General features: G+C 44.2%; 2 protein-coding genes across 4 annotated transcripts in view; both read left to right on the top strand.

The window, feature by feature from the left end:
- DHX40 (DEAH-box helicase 40) overlaps positions 1 to 4,164 on the top strand; it is a 51,461-nt gene extending 47,297 nt beyond the window's left edge. Inside the window, exons 16-17 of one of the 3 annotated variants that reach the window (XR_009152815.1) lie at positions 83 to 225; positions 3,852 to 4,164. Coding sequence is in view for 1 of the 3 variants with exons in the window: in XM_058164130.1 (XP_058020113.1) it covers positions 83 to 107 (25 nt within the window). In the remaining 2 variants the exon portion in view is untranslated. Of the gene's footprint in view, positions 1 to 82; positions 1,369 to 3,851 lie in introns of those variants that run through there. The other 2 variants (XR_009152814.1, XM_058164130.1) reach the window with 2 other exon arrangements.
- Positions 4,165 to 4,689: 525 nt separating this feature from the next.
- CLTC (clathrin heavy chain) overlaps positions 4,690 to 20,024 on the top strand; it is a 110,050-nt gene continuing 94,715 nt past the window's right edge. The window contains exon 1 of the mRNA XM_058164119.1: positions 4,690 to 5,138. Coding sequence (XP_058020102.1) covers positions 5,097 to 5,138 — 42 coding nt within the window. The 5' untranslated portion in view covers positions 4,690 to 5,096. The remainder of the gene's footprint in view (positions 5,139 to 20,024) is intronic.

Genomic DNA, 20,024 nt, shown 5'->3' with positions numbered 1-20,024 from the left:
TAGAAAGGTGCTATTGCTATAGGGGCGAGAAGGAAATTTTCATACGGTATATAATTACGTTGTTCTTCTGTGACTTTCACAGGGATGCGGTGGTTCAGTGGCTATGATGCTGAACTTGTCGATCGAAAGGTTGGCAGTTCAGCGGTTCGAATCCCTAGTGCTGCGTCATAGGGTGAGCTCCCGTTACTTGTTCCAGCTTCTGCCAACCTAGCAGTTTGAAAGCAGGTAAAAAATGCTAGTAGAAATAATAGGGATCACCTTTGGTGGGAAGGGAACAGCGTTCCGTGCGCCTTTGGCGTTGAGTCATGCCGGCCACATGACCACGGAGACGTCTTCGGACAGCGCCGGCTCTTCGGCTTTGAAACGGAGATGAGCACCGCCCCTTAGAGTCGGGAACGACTAGCACATATGTGCGAGGGGGAACCTTTACTTTTACCTTTACTGTGACTTTAGATTCTCTTCTGCCCAAACATCTAAATTTAGACTGCGGTTTCTACAAAGCCCAGGCCTGGACGTTTTGGTTTTGCGATGTTGTAAAGTGCTTTATATATTGATTGTACTATTATTAATATTGCACGATCATCCTTTGGCCCAGGGAGATAGGGAAAAAAAAAATTGCAACCTGCCAAATTCTACTTGGGGAATGGCAGGAATAATCGTGTAGCCCTTGACTTATGACTGCAAATGGGACCAGCATTTCTGCTGCTAAGCAAGGCAGTCTTTAAGTGAGTCACGCCTGATTTTTGCCAGTTAGGCAAATCCCTGGTGATATTAAGCGGATTGTGGTCATTAAGCGAATCTGGTTTCCTCCACTGATTTTGCTTATCAACAGCTGGCTGGGAAGGTCAGAAATGCCAATCCCTTTACCAAAGATGCTGCAGTTGTCATAAATACACATGCCAGTTGCTAAGTGTCCAAATTTTGGATGCTGCAACCATCCACCAATCCCATTTTTCAGTGTCGTAGCTTTGAACGTCACTGAACGAATGGTTGTAAAGCAGGGGTGGGCCTCTGTGGCTCAGACTGGTAAGACAGTCTGTTATTAACAGCAGCTGCTTGCAATTACTGCAGGTTCAAGCCCCACCAGGCCCAAGGTTGACTCAGCCTTCCATCCTTTATAAGGTAGGTAAAATGAGGACCCAGATTGTTGGGGGGGGGCAATACAAGTTGACTTTGTATATAATATGACTATAACTTGTTGCTGGCAATCCTTATGATTTATATTGATATATTGATCATCAATTGTGTTGTAAATGTTGTACCTTGATGAAGGTATCTTTTCTTTTATGTACACTGAGAGCATATGCACCAAGACAAATTCCTTGTATGTCCAATCACACTTGGCCAATAAAATCCTATTTTACTCTATTCTATTCTAATATACAAATGGATGAAGACAATTGCTTGACACAGTGTAAGCCACCCTGAGTCTTCGGAGAAGGGCGGGATATAAATACAAATAAAAAAGGGGGGGGGTGAAATCCAGCAGGTTCTGACAGGTTCTGGAGAACTGGTAGCGGAAATTTTGAGTAATTCAGAGAACTGGTAAATGCCTCTGGCTGGCCCCAGAGTGAGGTGGGAATGGAAATTTTGCAGTATCCTGCAGTACCCCTGCCATGCCCACTAAGCCACGCCCACAGAACCAGTAGTGAAAAAACCTGAATTTCACCACTGTTGTAAACCCACCATCAAGGAACTGAATGAGTACAAACCAGTTGCTCTAATGTCTGTAGTCATGAAAACCTTTGAAAGGCTAGTACTGTCCCACTTGAAAACCATCACGGATTCACTGTTAGACCCCTTGCAATTTGCATACCGAGCAAATAGATCAACAGATGATACTGTTAACATGGCTCTGCACTATATCCTACAACATCTTGAAACTCCGAAGACCTACGCAAGGGTCCTCTTTGTAGACTTTAGCTCAGCATTCAATACCATCATTCCAGACACTCTTCTAACTAAGCTAAACTAATTACAGGTACCTGAACAGACTTGTAAGTGGATCATAAGCTTCCTAACAGACAGAAAGCAGCAGGTGAAGTTAAATAGAATCACATCAGATACCTGTACAATTTAGCACAAGGGCCCCCCAAAGCTGTGTGCTCTCCCCACTTCTCTCTATATACCAATGACTGCATCTCTAACGATCCATCTGTTAAACTACTGAAGTTCACACATGACACAACAGTGATTGGTCTCATTCGAGACAATGACGAATCCGCATATAGATGAGAGGTCGAACGACTAGCCTCATGGTGCAACCGAAACAATCTGGAACTGAACACACTCAAAACCGTAGAAATGGTGATAGACTTTAGGAGAAACCCTTCCATACTTTCACCTCTTCACAATACTAGACAACACAGTATCAACAGTAGAGACCTTCAAATTTCTAGGTTCTACCATATCGCAAGATCTAAAATGGACAGCTAACATCAAAAACGTTATCAAAAAAGCACAATAAAGAATGTTCTTTCTGCGCCAATTCAGAAAGCTCAAACTGCCCAAGGAGCTGCTGATCCAGTTCTACAGAGGAATGATTGAATCTGTCATCTGCACCTCTATAACTCTCTGGTTTGGTTCTGCAACCCAACAAGAAAGACACAGACTTCAGAGGATAATTAGAACTGCAGAAAAAACGATGGCTGCAAACCTGCCTTCCATTGAGGACCTGTATACTGCACGAGTCACAAAGAGGGCTGTGAAAATATTTACAGACCCCTCACATCCTGGACATAAACTGTTTCAACGTCTACACTCAAAAAGATGCTGTAGGGCAGTGCACACCAGAACAACTAGACACAAGAACAGTTTTTTCCCCAACACCATCACTCTGCTAAACAAATAATTCCCTCAACACTGTCAAACTATTTATAAGTCTGCACTACTATTAATTTTCTCATCGTTCCCATCACCCATCTTCTCCCACTTACGACTGCATGACTGTAACTTTGTTGCGTGTATCCTTACGATTTATATTGATATTGATATTGTTTCCTGATTGCTTATTTCTACCCTACGACTATCATTAAGTGTTGTACCTTATGATTCTCGATGAAGGTATCTTTTCTTTTATGTACGCTGGGAGCATATGCACCAAGACAAATTCCTTGGGTGTCCAATCACACTTGGCCAATAAAAAATCTATTCTATTCTATTCTAAAGTCAAGGTCTATCTGCAGTGCAGGTAGTCCTCGGCTGACAGCCGTTCATTTAGTGACGGTTCGAAGTTACAACAACACTGAGAAATGTTATGACAATTTTTCACACTTATGACCGCTGCAGCAGTTCCATGCTCACGTGATTTACATTCAAATGCTTGGCAGCTGGTTCATATTTAGGATGTCAAGGGATCCCCTTTTGTGACCTTCTGACAGGCAAAGTCAATGGGGAAAGCCGGATTCACTTAACAACCAAGTAACTAACTTAGCAACTGCAGCAATTTATTTAACAACTGTGGCAAGAAAGGTCATAAAATAGGGTAGAACTCTTGCTTAAGGTACAGAAATGTTAGGCTCCATTGTGGCTGTAAGTTGAGGACTATCTGTTGCATTTTCCTTACCTCTTAAGAAACAGTTTTGAATCAAGCCAACATGTGCAGTTAAACCAGGATGGCTTTGCATATAACTCTGATGACTGTCCCCAAAGCAATACTATCCTACTTATTAAATAATGTACATAATGCAGTTGGAAGGGACCTTGGAGGTCATCTAGTCCAACCCTCTGCTCACGCAGGAGACCTGTGCTAACATGTTAGATTGCCCCTAGATTGTCTTTGGTTTTATATATAAATAATTTTATAAGCGGAAGTCACGGTTTTCATACTACTTTCGTTTTCTTTTTCTAAGGTCACCGATTCAAGGTCACCCTAACCTGAGGCGCAGGCGGGATTCGAACCCACGATTCCCGTTTTAACCCCCCACTTCCCCCCTCTCTATTGCAAATAGCGCCGTCGGCGGACTTCGCCCCTTCGGCATTCCACCGGGAAAGCGAACAAGGAGCTATACTTCCTCCGCCCTAGAACGTCCACCTTGCGGATCTTTTTTCTTTTTCTTTCCTCCCCTTCCATTCTAACCTCCGACCATGTGACCCACCCCCAGATGGGCGGGGCTCCTCTCGGAACGGAACTGACGTCCTCCCCGCCCATGTCGCATGATGTGGCAAAAAAAAAAAGGCGGGGGGGGGAAAAGGAGGGAGACCCAGCGCTTCGGAGAGGCGGGGCTTCGGGCAGAACGACCAACCACGACGAAGACGCCGGCCGAAAGGAAGAGAGAGAAGGGAGGGAGAGAGGGAGAGCGAGAGAGAGGGAAAAAAAGTCCCTTCCGGCTTTCCGTATCCTTCCGCCGAGCCCATTGATTCCCTCAACGCGGGTTCGCGTTCTTCTTCTCTTTCCTCCCCTTCCATTCTAACCTCCGACCATGTGACCCACCCCCAGATGGGCGGGGCTCCTCTCGGAACGGAACTGACGTCCTCCCCGCCCATGTCGCATGATGTGGCAAAAAAAAAAAGGCGGGGGGGGGAAAAGGAGGGAGACCCAGCGCTTCGGAGAGGCGGGGCTTCGGGCAGAACGACCAACCACGACGAAGACGCCGACCGAAAGGAAGAGAGCGAAGGGAGGGAGAGCGAGGGAGAGAGAGAGAGGAAAAAAAAAGTCCCTTCCGGCTTTCCGTATCCTTCCGCCGAGCCCATTGATTCCCTCAACGCGGGTTCGCGTTCTTCTTCTCTTTCCTCCTCCTCCTCGGCGCGATCCTTCCGCCGCTCGGCTAATCCGCGGCAGGTGAAGGCGCAGGCAGAGCGAGGATAAGGCGGAGGCGCGGCCGCTGCGCTCCCTTCCCTCAGGAGGCCCCCGTCGGTGTCCTTCCGCTCGCGCGAGCTGTTTCCGGATCGCTCGCGGGGGCTGCTGCTTCTGCTGCTGCTTCTCCTCAGCGTCTCTCTTCATTCTCTCTCTCTCTCTCTCACGGCCTGCCCCGCCATTACGAGCAGCCCTCGCCGGCTCCTCCGCTTCGCCGCCCCTGCGTTTCCTGAGGAAAGGCCAGCGCCCCATCCCCGGCGTCGGGCTGGAGCCCCCAAACCCCAACAACGCGTCCGCCGCCATGGCTCAAATCCTACCCATCCGCTTCCAGGAGCATCTCCAGGTGAGGCGGCGGCGGGGGGGGGGAGCTCCCTCTGACGGGGTGGGCGTCGTCGTCGTCGTCGTGCGGGAGCCGCGTACACGTGTCGTTGGAGAACGTGGGAAGAAGCCTCTTTCGAGGCCCTGGTCTCCAGAGGCTGCTTTCTCCCCCTCACCTCTTGCTGGTTTGACAGTTGAGGGAGGGGTCGGCAAGGTGGGTCAATTCAAACCCCTGGTCAATTCAAGGTGGTCAATTCAAACCCCTGGTCACTGAAGGTGGTCAATTCGAGGTGGTCATTCAAGCTTCACACACACCCACACCCCACAATTCCCTATTTACAATGGCAACTGGCCCCCATGCGTGGATAACTATATTTTGTGCTCCATAAATGAATAAACTCGCTTCTCGGGTCGACTGAGGGGTGTGTGTGTGTGTGTTTGTGTGTTAGGGGTTGGAAGGGGCAGTCCGAGAAGCGAGTTTATTCATTTATGGAGCACAAAATATATGTTATCCATGCATGGGCCACTTGCCATTGTAAATAGGGAATTGGTGTGTGTGTGGGGGGGCAGGGGGAGCTTGAATGACCACTTTGAATTGACCACTTTAAATGACATGGGGTTTGAATTGACCACCTTGAATTGACCACTTTCAATGATCAGAGGTTTGAATTGACCACCTTGAATGACCAGGGGTTTGAACGACCTCCTTGAATGACCAGGGGTTTGAATTGACCACCTTTAATGACCCAGGGGTTTGGATGGATACCCTTCTCTTTCTTCCCTAATTAATTCAACTAATTTGCAGGCACTTTCCCCTCCACCTCCTCTCCTTTTCTCCTCCTGATGAGTTGGGGCAGGAGGATTAGAAATGTGTACATGTCATTTTTTTTTCTGCCTGTATTTTTTCCTGTATTATGGCATTTTGGCTCTGCTATGGCAAAAAGAAGCAATGATATGGGAGGTTGGCAGTATAAGGGTTTAAATGTTTTTAAATGGGAGAACTAACATGGCTTTCTGGGCTTAGGGAGGGAAGCCTGTTTGGGCGCTCTGGGTGTTCATGCACATACTTGAATGAACCTGGCTTGATTTCCTGATATCTCCATTTAATCCTGCCTATGTCGGCCTTCCTCTTTCACCGGGCCTTGACTTTCAACAAGTGTACAGGATGGTAGGTGAAGGTAGGCAGGCTCCTGCTTTCCTTCTCTCAATTTTGGGTTTCCATTTGAGTGTGGAGAGGGTCCCTATGGGAAAAGAAGAGGGTATTTATTTTGGATTAAAGTGGCCGGAGAAAATTGGGTGAAGCGAAGTGTGGGAAGAGGAAGGTTTCAAGTTCATGTCCTTTAATTTGGAAGGAGCTAAGATGAAAAGGAAAGAGGTTAGATTCAACTGTGTGTGTGTGTGTGGTATCCTGGGTGCAGATTGGAGCAGGTGTGGTGGCTGAAACTTAGGGAAGTAATTCAGAAAGGTTGCCATCATTAAGGAGGTGGATGGGTGTGAGTAGTTTAGCAGAAATCGTAAGACAAAAGAGTGACTGGGGAGTTGACTTCCTTATTTCTTCTTGGCAAAGGAGCCAAGGGTAGTTCTGCAGGCGATTTGTGCAAGCCGGCGTTCTCTGTACAACCCAGCTTGATGTTTGGAGATCTGGAGGGAGCAAATTAATGAAACTTTTTGTGAATGGGGGAACTGAGTTGCACCAGCAGAATTAGCACAAAACTGAGGGGGAGAGGTGTGAGTTGCCACTGGATGGGAGACAGGTAGATAGGCTTGTATAACAGGTTAGCTGAGAGTGGTAATTAGGAATCGGAGATAAACATGGATGATCCAACCGAGGGAGGTTTATTTTTAGTTATCTGGCATCTCTGTTTATGTTTTCAATATATAACAGATTTTTTTCATCCCTTGATTCGTTGAGACTGAATCTGAAGAGGGTTAATAGTGGGATTGGCAATGAAGGATAGGATGGGTGTGAGCTTGGTGGGGGAAATAGCATTAATGTGAAAATTGGAGCTGGTTGAAAATTATTTGTAATCTTTGGAGTTCAGAAAGTGAGTAGGCAGCAACAGCTCAAACTTAAGAAGTTGATAGTGTATTGTAATGAGAGTTTAGAAAGCTCAGATGTTGTGGCGTCTGCTCATTTTGAGATTTGTTACATGGGGGAAAAGGGATGTTTAATCCCTTGCAGCTTTGGGGCTGTAGAAATGCAATTAATAACAGTTAGCTTAGGTTTTTAAGTGTAAGGGATACATTGACAATTCCTTTTGATGTTTTGAAGACTCATTAATATTGCTTGTCTTTATGAATGCAGTACAAGAAATCTAACGATGGGAACGGATGCAGTTGTGTTCTCCATATGTCCCAGAAATAGTTCCAAGAGTTTCCTAAGTATTGTAGGGAAAAAATACCCTAGCTGTTCTAGACACGGACGCCTAATAGCTGGAGCAACCTATAGTATAGTAATTAGAGGAAACCATTCCTGCTTCTGCAAATTTCCCAGTGTATGTTGCCAGTTTGTTGTCAGTTTGTTTCTAAGAGCCAGTTGTTGACTTAACTCGTGAAAGAGATATAGGTTTAAGCATCCATACTATACTTTGATGCTTTCCTTCCACCTTTAAGAGCTGGGGCATCACTTTTGCTTAGCTGTTCTGACTTCAGGGTACTCACGTTCTGCTTCCTTCAGGAATACGTCTGCAGGAAGAGCCAAACCTTGTTTAACTGACTGCATGTGTGTAAGGCTGGGCTTTAAGCACCTTCTGTACTGCTGTCCCTATTGTTGCAACTTCAAGCGAATATCTAATCCTGAATATCTATCTAATCCTTGCTGCGTGGGCGGGATACAGCTCTTCCTCCAAAGCTGCCTGCTGGGAGACGCATCAAAGGATAAGCGAGCAGGGAAAAGGGTTTCTAGATTCATTCGCCCGCAAAGCCGCCTTGTCTTTCAGCAAAAAATGAATCCTCAGATTTGTCTTGAAGTTACAGGCCCTTTCCCAAGCAGGCGTATGGCTATTGGCTCATTCTGTATAGCTTGCTTTTTTTCCCCCCCAGCCTGTGAATTACGGAATTGACTCTATACTTAGAGTCATTCTCTACTTGGGTGTCTAAACATTTAAAAAAAAAAACAACAATGCTGTTTCTAACATATTGTGCCATGAAGAACTGTGGGTGTAGGTTTCCTGGCTGCCTAGACTTTATCAGCTGGTCTTGGAGGGAACTTAGGCACTTCCTCTTGGAATACAATCATGTTGTACTTTACTTTCTGGAATGTTTGCTTTTATTGCGGTGATAAGAGCTTTAATAAAAAAAAACCCATTTGAGTCTCAGGATAGCAGTTCTGTATAGAACAGACCGTGGGTGTCCTTAACAAGAATATGCTCTTTGTGTGTTTCTTTGTCTCCACATAAACTTGGCATTCTGTCCTACGTCGGGGTTTTAAAAACACGACTCCAAAATACCCTTTTTATTCTTGATGGGTAGGAAAAATTCTTCCTCTTTGCAATTCACTCTTACTCATTTTCTAAATATCCTTCATTCAAGTGGGGAGAGAAAAAACCCTTGCAAAACTCAGCTTTGATACCACCTGTTTTATAGATGCTTATATGGCCGAGTTTCTCAACCTTGGCAGCTTGAAGATGTGTGAACTTCAACTCCCGGAATTGCTGCCTGGGGAATTCTGGGAGTTGAAGTCTACATATCTTCAAGCTGCCAAGGTTGAGAAACACTGCTATCGGGAGTTTTAAAACCCAGTCGCATCTCTGTTCAATTTATATAGCTGCCTCTATCACATAGTTCTGGGTGGCTCACAGATTTTCTGGATCTTTGAAATCTCCAGGTGCTCCGGTCTTATAAAAACATTTCAGTTTGAAAAAAACAAACTATAAATTGTATTTTTCTAACCAAGACCCTTTATTTCATACTTGAATGGATTTTGCTTGATGAGCTATAAAACACACTTTGCTTTCCAGAACAGATTTTTATTTGGTTTGGTTTGGTTTTGGAAGAGTATATATATATATACAGTATTCATTTCTGGAAAATTCCTGTGTGATTTCTGCCAAAGTTGTTGCCAAGAAGTCTGCATAGAATGATAAAGCAAAATGTATGCATAGGAAATGTTGATGAGAGGCAAGTGCTGCTCATACTGTATTATCGCACTTGTGGTATTTTTTTTTTTTTTACTGATGATTGGATTCCTCTAAAATAAGATAAAACACTGCATCCATAATTTCAGTACTTAAAAAGGTTACTTGGTGTGAATCTTTCTGGAGCTGCTAATTTGCTTGAAAACATCATTACATTTATTTGGTATTAAACACCAGATTTACAAATAGGGCTGTGTTTCCTTTCCCCAGCAGAAGAGACAAATCAAATGAGTATAGAAACAGTTCTGGACATCTCAGTGCTCAGTGTTGAGGCACCTGAGCCTTAAGCTCCTATTTATATTATGGGAAAGTGTAGTTGCACACAAAGTAACTTTGGTGTGCATATATGAACACATTTGCATCTTGTACTTTCCAGTAACACAGGGTTCCCAAGTAATGTTCCCAGCCATCAATTACCATCTCAGTTGCAACAAAATTGACACTTCTGTACAAACTTATGGTCATTTATTTCAAAACCGTTATCAATGTGACTTTGGGGTCATACAAAACCATGAAAGAAAAACACAAAGGAACATAGCACCACTTCAAACCAACCACAAGAATTAAAAGATGATCAAAAGTAACGCATATGGAGCCTCTCCAGTTAGGAACTTGGCTCATCCAAACTCGGGTCCAAGAGGAAGAGCCAAGTCTTAAGCAAAAGTCTGCAGGTTGGAACCAACCGTGTATCTTGTGTGTATAGGGGGGAGATAATTTCTTTCTCTGAGATACGAAACACAGGGATAATGTGATGGTTTTCTGAAATAATAGCTCTAACATCACAGAATCATGGACCAGGATCCTCTTCTCCTGGTCTTTGCAGCTTCTGGTTTCTTTAATTACTACCAATATAGCTAATGGAAGATGTGGGGAATTGCCTCTTAGAACAATCTGGGGTTTCTCAGGGATTATGCAGGGTAGTCTACATATCGCAGAAGAGAACTGTCGAACTCTGGATCAGTATTCTTTAGCCTTGGCCATTTTAAGATGTATGAACTTCAACTCCCAAAATTCCCCAGCCAGTGCTGCTGATTGGAGAATTCTGGGAGTTGAAGTCCACACATCTTAAAGTAGTCATGAACTCTGGGGAGCTTGGAGAAAAATGAACTTTGGGGTATCATGAGAAATACAGGTAGACATCGACTTACTATCACAATTGAGCCCCAAATTTATGTTACTAAGTGAAACATTTGTTAAGTGAGTTTGTCCCATTTTACGACTTTTCTTGCCACAGTTGTTAAGAACACAGTAGCCTGCAATTACTGCAGGTTCGAGCCCGCCCAAGGTTGACTCAGCCTTCCATCCACACACACAAACACACACACACACACACACACACACACACGGATACTATAACGGCCATAAATATGAACCACTTGCCAAGCATCTGAATTTTGATCATGTGACCATGGGGAAGCTGCAATGGTTGTTAAGTGTGAAAAACGGTCAGTCACTTTTTTCAGTGCCGTCGTAACTTTGAACGGTCACTAACCGAATTATTGTTGAGAACTACCTGTATTATTTCTCTGAGGAAGATAGGCAGTTTAGAAATAGGAAATATAAATAAATAAATCCAGGTATTGACATTCCGGGGGAGGGAAATATAGGAAAAGCAAAGTGAAATTGTAATGGATAGGAATTCTTTGTGAACTCAATGTTTGATGACACCGAACAGATAAAATGAAGGAGTTGTTTGAAACATGGATGATGATTAACGTAGCTAACAGGGCATACGTGAATCTTTCCCTTTTTTTGTACCCTCCAACAACACAGTTGTTGGAGGCTATTACCAGGCTATTACCAGGACCGGTACCACAATTTGCAGTCCAAAGCTAATTCTGTTGTAAAAAAATTAAATGGTTTTAGCTTTGTTGTACGCCATCCATAGTCACTTATCTCTTGAGTTTGGCAGCTACATAAATTTGTTTATAACAGGTAGTCCTCAACAACAGTTCGTTTAGTCCAGGGGTCTGCAAATTTTAAGACTTGTGGACTTCAACTGGGAGTTGAAGTCCGCAAGTCTTAAAAGAGCCAAGTTTGCAGACCCCTGGTTTAGTCACTCTTTGAGGTTACAACAGCCCTGAAAAAAGTGACTTATGACCATTCTTCACACTGTTGCAGCTGCCTCATAGTCACATGATCCAAACTCAGAAGTTTGGCAACTGACTCGTATTTATGACCGTTGCAGTGTCCCGGGTGTGTGTGTGTGTGTCACATGATCCCCTTTTGTGACCTCCTGACAAGCAAAGTCAATGGGGAAGCCCGATTCACTTAACAGCCATGTTACTGACGTAATAACTGCAGTGGTTCACTTAACCACTGTGGCGGGGAAGGTCATAAAATGGGGGCAAAACTCACTTAACAACTGTCTCGCTTAGCAACAGAAATTTGGGGCTCTATTGTGTTTGTAAGCGAAGCACTACCTATAAATAAAAATAAATTCAGTACCCGAAAGAGTCCCTGTGGGTGGCTCAGCATTTGCAGCCTTGGTGAAATTGTATCGTGAGACTTTCTACAAACCGGTTAGTAAATGTGAGCTCAAAGTGGACTGGCTGGTAAGAATGGTTGTCATTAATGGTTAATGTGTGTATTCTGGAAAACTTTCCACTGCCCTGCTTTTCTAGTTTAATTTTCTAGTGTTCCAAAGAGCAGGTCCATTTTACTTTTGCTCCCTAAGTGCATTTATCCGATCTTACTTTTATGCAGTGAATAAGATGATGTACATCTTTAAGACGAACACGTCATCATTGAGTGAAATTACTGATGTAATTGTTATATTAATATCCTCCTATCTCGAGCATCCCTGTTCGTAGATAGCAGCGGGGAAAAAAAGCCCTATGATTCCGTGTTCTATGAAGACAGCGGAATGAAAAAACTAATTGGAAAAGACAACTTGCAGCCTTTAAACCCCAAAACATTTCTTGAAACAGAGCTCGGATGGCTTTATTTATCCAGAGGCAGAGAGAGTGCAGTTTATTCAGAGAAGGCCCTTTCCTTCTGGCCTGAAAAAAAGTATTAATATGAAGATGTTTTTATAAGAATTCAAAGCATAGATATCTGTGCCAAAGGACATAATCTGCCCTACAGAAAATCTGCCTGTACAGAAGGGTAGCAGTTCAGTCCTGGTACCCACCATACCTGCCAACTTGTTGACTTCTGACACACACATACACACCCATCGCGATGTCCTGATAGCTTCCCAATAATACCAGCAAGGCAGCATTTCAGGCTCAGAGACGTTTAGTTTCGTAAAAGGTTCAAACCAAAATCTGCATTTGTGTTGGAGGAAATACTTGGCATTCATTATAGGTTCAGTACAGGCTTGGTGTGAAGTCTGTTAATTGCATTTGACATCAATCTTGGCACTTGTGCATGATTTGATCGTTCTGCCAAGCAATGTAATGGGTTTTAAATATTATAAACAATGTTTGGATGTTTTTTTTATTCAAATCCCTTAACTACCATTTTGAAGAAAAATGGTAGTTAAGGGATTTGGGTTTTGCTTTGTGTTTGGCGTGATTGTAATTGGGAGGGAAACCTTGTCCTGGATTGGCAATTAGACAGCATCGCATACCAACTGCAGCTGTGATTCTGCACAACGTACGTAACGTGTGTTTGTTAAATTTATATGCCGCCCAGAGTCTCATTGCAGTGTGAGATGAGCAGCGTGTAAATTTAAGAAATAAACATGGCTGTTAAGTCCCATTAAAGTCAGGAGGCCAGGATGGGTGCTGTGGCTTAAATATGCCTTTGCAGACAAAGCTACTTTTTATTTATTAATAGAAGTTGGGGGGAAATAAATCATCAATGGCTGAAAACTGTTCTTATCTCCTTTTAAAAAAAGGGTTTTGATGGGGGAAAAAAACCCCTCTTTTCTGTGGAACATCAAGAAAGATTTAAGAACAAAGCTTGACTATGTGTTCTGGCTTGCTAAACAAGTTGCTGGGAATCTCCCTGTAGCTGTTTCTGTCTTGACAAGAGATAGTTTGGTTTCTACCAAATATCTCCTGGCCTTTGGCTTTTCAGCCCGCATGCGCACATTTTGGTTTGGGCACTCGGTGCTGAAAAAGTTAGCCATCACTGGTCTAGTGGCTAAGGGACCAAGCTAGAAACCTAGGAGGCAGTGAGTTCTAGTCCCGCCTTAGTCATGAGAGCCAGATAAGTGACTTTGGGTCATCACCAGTGGCTAAGGCACCAGGCTAGAAACCTAGGAGAAAATGTGTTCTAGTCCCACCTTAGACAAGAAAACCAGCTGGATGATTTTGGCCCAATAACCAGGAGATGGTGAGTTCTAGTCTTGCTTTAGGCAAGAAAGCTGGTCGGGTAACTTTGGACCCAGTCATTCTGAGTCCAACCCACTTCACAGGATTGTTGTGTGGAAAATAAAAGACATAACTTGTTTGTCACCTTGAGTTACTTATAAAGAAATAAAAGTGGGATAAATATCTCCCAAAATCTAATTTAATAATTAGATTTTGCAATTGTACAGCTTGCAAAAATAGGGCAGGCAACGGGGAACCAGTGAGAATAAGCACCCAACTAGTTAAGTCATTGCCCATTGTGGATCCCCCAGGGACAAAAAGACAGCGGGGTGGATCATTTCAAGGAAAGTATTTTCAGGTGCTGCAAATGACCTACTTCTTAAAAGTCCCTTGCCTGCCAAATAGTTCGACCTTTCAGCTGACCAGGAATGTATTATTCAAGTGGTCCTATCAGCCTCTTGGTGACGAAGGAAATGGAGATAGCTGCTGATTTTCATAGCTGCTCATTTTGTTTTGGTAGTGGCCTGTCCTCTCAAGTGTGTAAAAGAAGGGTGGCTTCTTTTGCACAGGGAAGATTCTGTGAAGGAACGTCTACCTATAGCTATTTACTCTGTCTATCATGTAAGAGACGTGCTTATGAGTGGCGTAGTAGCCTTGTGGTGAAGATTCTAGCCTCCCACTTGGAAGGTTGAGAGTTGAACCCCAGATAGTGGCAAATGTTTTTCTCCTATGGTGCAAAGAAAAAAAATGCTGCTGTGAAGTTCATGTTGGCGTCAGAAAGGGTATCCAGCCAGTAAATGCCCAGCTCTATTCAGTCTCCCCAACTCTACCCCGAATTAAGGGATTATAGGCAGTGGTGGGATTCAGCCAGTTCGCATCTATTCGGAAGAACCGGCTGTTACTTTCTAAGCAGTTTGGAGAACCAGCTGTTGGAAGAAATCATATTTTGGTTTTTTTCCCCCACTTTAAAGGGCTAATCCTGTAAGGAAGGCAGGAAGGAAACATTCTGGTGTTGTTTCTAGCCTAATCTATATTGCCCTGTTTACAGAAACTGCCTCTCTGGCTAACCCTTATTACATTGTAATAGCTAAGGCTTTATAACGTGAGTGATGTTGAGTTGGCTACACCCTCATGGTCACATGACCACCGAGCCATGCCTACCCAGCTGATCATTAGGGCAGAGAACCGGTTGTTAAATTATTTGAATCCCACCACTGATTATAGGGTTGTAAAAGGAGTTTTTAAGAGACATGTTTATGTTCTAGTTAGAATCTAGGGTCCAATCTCTTTATGGTGTGTTTTCCAGCGCATGCTGGGGAATTCTGGCAGTTGAAGTCCACCCAGCTTCAAGTTGCAAAGGCTGAGAAAATACAATTTCAACTGAAAAAACCAAAGAACTACTACCCTAGTTGTCCCTGACAAAGAAATGATTGCCTGCAGGCAAACACTTGGAAGCTTTGCTAATTTCTCTCTGGGGTGCCCCACACAACATTGTGAAACATTCCCTTCATTCTTCAGTTCAACTGCTCTATATTCTAGCCCAATTTGTGGTCATCCAGCAGCGAAACCTTTGCAAACAGGAAGAGGATCGATCAACAGAGCCACAAGGGATTGACCTGCTGATAGGCCAAGAACTGCAGTGGAAATCAAGTAGCCCGATGGCTGATTGAAAACTAATCTTACTTATAATAGGATTATATCCCTGCCAGTGTTCTATGTTGGACTTCAGCTCTCATTTAATGGCTTTTTTGAAGGGATGGGAACTCGGAAAGCAGCAATAAAAACATAAGCACCGTGTTTGCCAAACATACGGCTAGGGGAGCTTACATCTCCTTTAAGAATATGTGCGATTAGTGTAGTGAGGGAATTTAGATTGTTATGTATTCTTCTACTACAATTTCTTGCAGGGCTTCCTCTCCCTGCTTGTGTCCACCGGTCTTGTAAGATTCAACAGGTGAGGCATGTTCCAGATGCATTAGGGCAGGGGTGTCAAAGTCGATGTCATTGAGGGCCGCATTAGGGTGGTTGTTGTGCCTCGCCAGCCCTCCTCTCCTCAGCCGGGCCCCTCCCATCTCCTGCTATCTGAGCCAGAGACTGATAGTGTAGAAGAATGGCCTGGCATGCCTCCAGCCCCCAGCCCTGGCACCATGCCCGGACAGACTGAGCAAACAAACCTCCCTACAGCGTGTGAGCATGAAGCCAGCCACGAGCTAGAATTGCCGGCAGCTGAGCAGGAGGACGAAAAGACACAGTGGAGAGATCCCCGCTTCCGGAGAATGGAGAGGCGACGTCAGCAAAAGGAAGGGAGGGGCAGGCCTGGATAAGTGCTGAGTCATGGAGCCACACCCCATGGCCTATATAAAGGATCTGCTTTTTGGCATTCCTTGAGCCAAAGTCTCATCTGGGTTGCTGAAGTCACACCTTGGATTCCTGCCTGCCCTGAGAACTCTGACAGGAATTTGGCAAAGCTGCAGAGGCTTCGTGGCCACGCTTGATACAGACTTCCCAGACCCGGCCGTCAGAGGAGGAGTGGGACATGACAGTTGTGTTTGACCTCGGAGTTGGGGGCGGGGCGTGGTGCGACCAAGGAGAGAGTGGCCAGCTTGACATCACACATGTTGGGGGCTCCTGGGGTGGCTTGAGCGCTGTGCCGGCGAAAAGCGGCTCCTGCATTGGTGAAATGTAAAATTAGTTATTAGGTTCTGTGGGTGTGGCTGGGTGATGGTGGGGTTAATGTGACGGTGGGCGTGGCCAACTTTTTTTTTTACTTTTAAAAGCATTTTTTTCTACAACCTCTGCGGTTGTAGAAAAAATGCTATTAAAAGGCTCTGACGATCCCAGCTGAGCCGCGCGATCATCAGAGGCTTTTTTTAAAAAAAATTTAAGAAACATTTTTTCGGCCGAAGAAAAAATGCTTTTAAAAGTTAAAAACAAAAAACAAAACCTTTGATGATTGCACTGGGCATGGGGGAGGAGGGATTTTTGCTACCGGTTCTCCGAACCATCCGCCGCCATCGCTACCAGTTTGGGCAGTCTGGTCCAAACCGGGAGCATTTCACCCCTGAGCTCCTGAGTTCAGTTTTCTCTGGTAGAGGCACCACTGTTTCTAGGGCAGCCCCGCAGGCCAGACCTAAGCACTGGGCGGATCCAGTCCCTGGGCCTTGACTTTGACACCCCTGCATTAGGGTGTCATCTAGCAGTTTTCTGGCAGAGAGCTTTTTCTGTTCTTTGGCACATTTCCCCAAAATGACAATTTGTCCTGACCCTTCTGGCTTTCCGTATGACTCTTAAAAGCATGTCCCAAAAGTGCTTTTTTTCTCTCTCTTCCCCCCCCTCCCCCCCCTCCCCCAAAAAAGGCAACTGGGCCTTCTGGCATTTTTTGAAAACGTTTTACTTCTCATCCAAAGCTTCTACTGTTTTGAAGATGCTGGACTAAACTGAACAAACTTGAGGCTGACTCTCCACAGACCCTAAAAGCATGGTTTTATTTATCTTATTAAATTTACATGCCACCTTTCTCACTGTTACAGTGACTCTGTAAACAATGGTTTTGTGACCAAGCCTGAGGCTCAGAGGGTCTGGTTAATAGCACTTAGTCTTATATACCGCTTTACAATGCTTTACAGCCCTCTCTAAGTGGTTTACAGAGTCAGCATATGGCCAACAATCTGGGTCCTCATTTTACCGATCTCAGAAGGATGGATGGCTGAGTCAACCTTTGAGCCGGTCAGGATCGAACTCCTGGCAGCCATTTGTCTGAAACGGTATAGGGGCCTCCTGCTTGAGCAGAGGGTTGGACTAGAAGACCTCCAAAGTCTCCTGCTCTATTCTGATTACCCTTCCCTCCGTTTGACTAGACATAACCAGTTCCCGCAACCGTTCATCATGCTTTAGCCTCCAGACTCATAATTATCTTTCTTCTGCCCTCTTTCTAGTCTCCACATTTTTTTAAAAAAAATTCATGGCGACCAAAATTGGACGCAGTATTCCAAGCGCGGTCTTACCAAAGCATTATAAAGTGATCAAAACTTCGCTTTCTCTTGATTCTATCGCTCTGTTAATGCAGCCTACAATGGCCTAGAATACTTCCTGTTTTGGTATTCAAATTCATAACTCTGACCGTAGTATCCTGTTAGCGGTTCTGGTTGAGATAAAATACGTTGTAGACCTGGTTTTTTTCTTTTTCTTTTTTCTTTTTCTTTTTTTTGTCCGGGAACAGAACAATGGTTTACTTATGGTTGTGCATTATCAAAACTAGTATACTCTGCATTTTCAGCATTTTTGTGCACTTCCTTTTTGGAAAGGGAGCTCTTCTAGGAAATTATGCTGACTACCTAGCAAGAAAAAGGTCAACGGGTTTGCCACAGTCAGCATCTTTCCCCCCTTAATTGTGTTTCGGCTGGTGAGGCTCATTGACAAGAACATCAAAATACATTTTCCACAAGTATCAAGCTTATTCTTAGCTCTTTAGCTATGGGATCTCGTGGGGAAGGGACCTGGACTGTATATATTTTTCAATCTGGCTGTTTGTAGAATCAGACATTCATTGTACTTAAAGCTGGGCAGCTAATTCTGTGCTTGCTGGTTTTTTCTTTAATTGTTGTATTACATTCATTGTTATATTTGAATATCCCAAAGGTCCTTTTTCAGAAGGCAACTTGACTGGGTTTTTTTTTCTTTGAAGACGTTTTGCTTCTCATCCAAGAAGCTTCTTCAGTTCCAACTGGATGGTGGGGAATGGAAGGATTTATATTCCTTGTAGACGGTCAGAGCTGAAGAAGCTTCTTATTTATTTATTTATTTATTTATTTATTTATTTATTTATTTATTTATTTATTTATTTATTTATTTATTTATTTATTTAAATTTTTATACCGCCCTTCTCCCGAAGGACTCAGGGCGGTGTACAGCCAAAGTTAAAACAATTTAAATATACAAAATTAAAATATCAATTTAAAATACATATTCAATAATGGCCAAATTAAAACCGTCAATTGACCCAACCTAAAATACCCCATATAAAATTACAAAAAGTTTAAAATTTGGAAATTTAAAAATCAAGCCAGTCCCGCTTGGATAAATAAATAAGTTTTTAATTCCCGGCGAAAGGTCCGAAGGTCAGATAATTGGCGCAAACCGGGGGGAGGTTCGTTCCAGAGGGTAGGTGCTCCAACAGAGAAGGCCCTTCCCCTGGGGGCCACCAGCCGACATTGCTTGGCGGACGGCACCCTGAGAAGACCTTCTCTGTGAGAGCGTACGGGTCGGTGGGAGGCATAAGGTAACAGCAGGCGATCCTGTAAGTACCCGGGCCCTAAGCCATGGAGCACTTTAAAGGTGGTAACCAGAACCTTGAAGCACATCCGAAAGACCACAGGTAGCCAGTGCAGACTGCGCAGGAGTGGTGTTACCCGGGAGCAACATGGAGCTCCCTCAATCACCCGCGCAGCTGCATTCTGGACTAACTGGAGTCTCCGAGTGCACTTCAGGGGTAGCCCCATGTAGAGAGCATTGCAATAATCCAGACGAGAAGTGACGAGAGCACTTGAATGAGAAGTGAGACGTCTTCAAAAGAAAAAACAAGAAAGTCGAGTTGCCTCCTGAAAAAAAAAAAAACACCTTTGGAATAACTGTGACTTGGATGAATGAGGATTTCTATAGACTTATGTTTGTATAGATTTTAATTGCTTTCAGCTGCCCAGACTCATGAATTTGAAATAGGTGGCCATATAAATTACAGTAATAAATAGTGGTTTAGTGCAGGGTGCCCAACCCCTGGTCTGCAGCATGCCAGAAATCGGGCTGTGCAAACAAGCTAAGCCCCTTCTGTGGGATGCAGGCAGCATGTGAAACGACGCTGCCTCCGGTCCACGGAAAAACCTCTCTCCCACGAAACCGGTCCCTGGTGCTCAAAAGGTGGAGGGGCCACTGTCTAATGGTTAAAGCACCAGGCTAGAAACCAGGAGAGTGAGAGTTCTAGTTCTGCCTTAGGCATGAAAGCCGGCTGGGTGTCTTTGGACCAGTTGTTCTTTCTCAATCCAAGCTACCTCACAGAGTTCTGTTGTGGGGAAAATAGAAGGAAGGAGTGGAGGGAGTCCTCAACTTACAACCACAATTCAGCCCAAAACGTATGTTGCTATGTGAGAAATTGGTTAAGTGAGTTTTGCCCCATTTTACAACTTTTCTTGCCACATTTCTTAAGCGAATCACTGCAGTTGTTAAATTAGCAACATGGTTGTCAAGTGAATCTGGTTTCTCCATTGACTTTGCTTGTCAGAAGGTCGCAAAAGGGGATCACGTGACTCTGGGACCCTGCAACTGTCATAAATCTGAAGTCAGTTGTCAAGCATCCGAATGTAAATCACATGATCTGGGGGGGGGGTGGATACTACAATGGCCATAAGTGAGAAAAACGGTCATAAGTCACTTTTTTCAGTGCCGTTGTGACTTCTAATGGTCACTAAATGAACTGCTGTAAGTCGCGGACTACGTGTATTATATGTTCACCACCTTGCA

Source organism: Ahaetulla prasina, chromosome 1, assembly GCF_028640845.1.
Source record: "Ahaetulla prasina isolate Xishuangbanna chromosome 1, ASM2864084v1, whole genome shotgun sequence".
Taxonomy (NCBI): Eukaryota; Metazoa; Chordata; class Lepidosauria; order Squamata; family Colubridae; genus Ahaetulla; species Ahaetulla prasina.
Note: the sequence above shows the minus strand (reverse complement) of the source record. Positions and strands in the feature narration are given on the sequence as shown.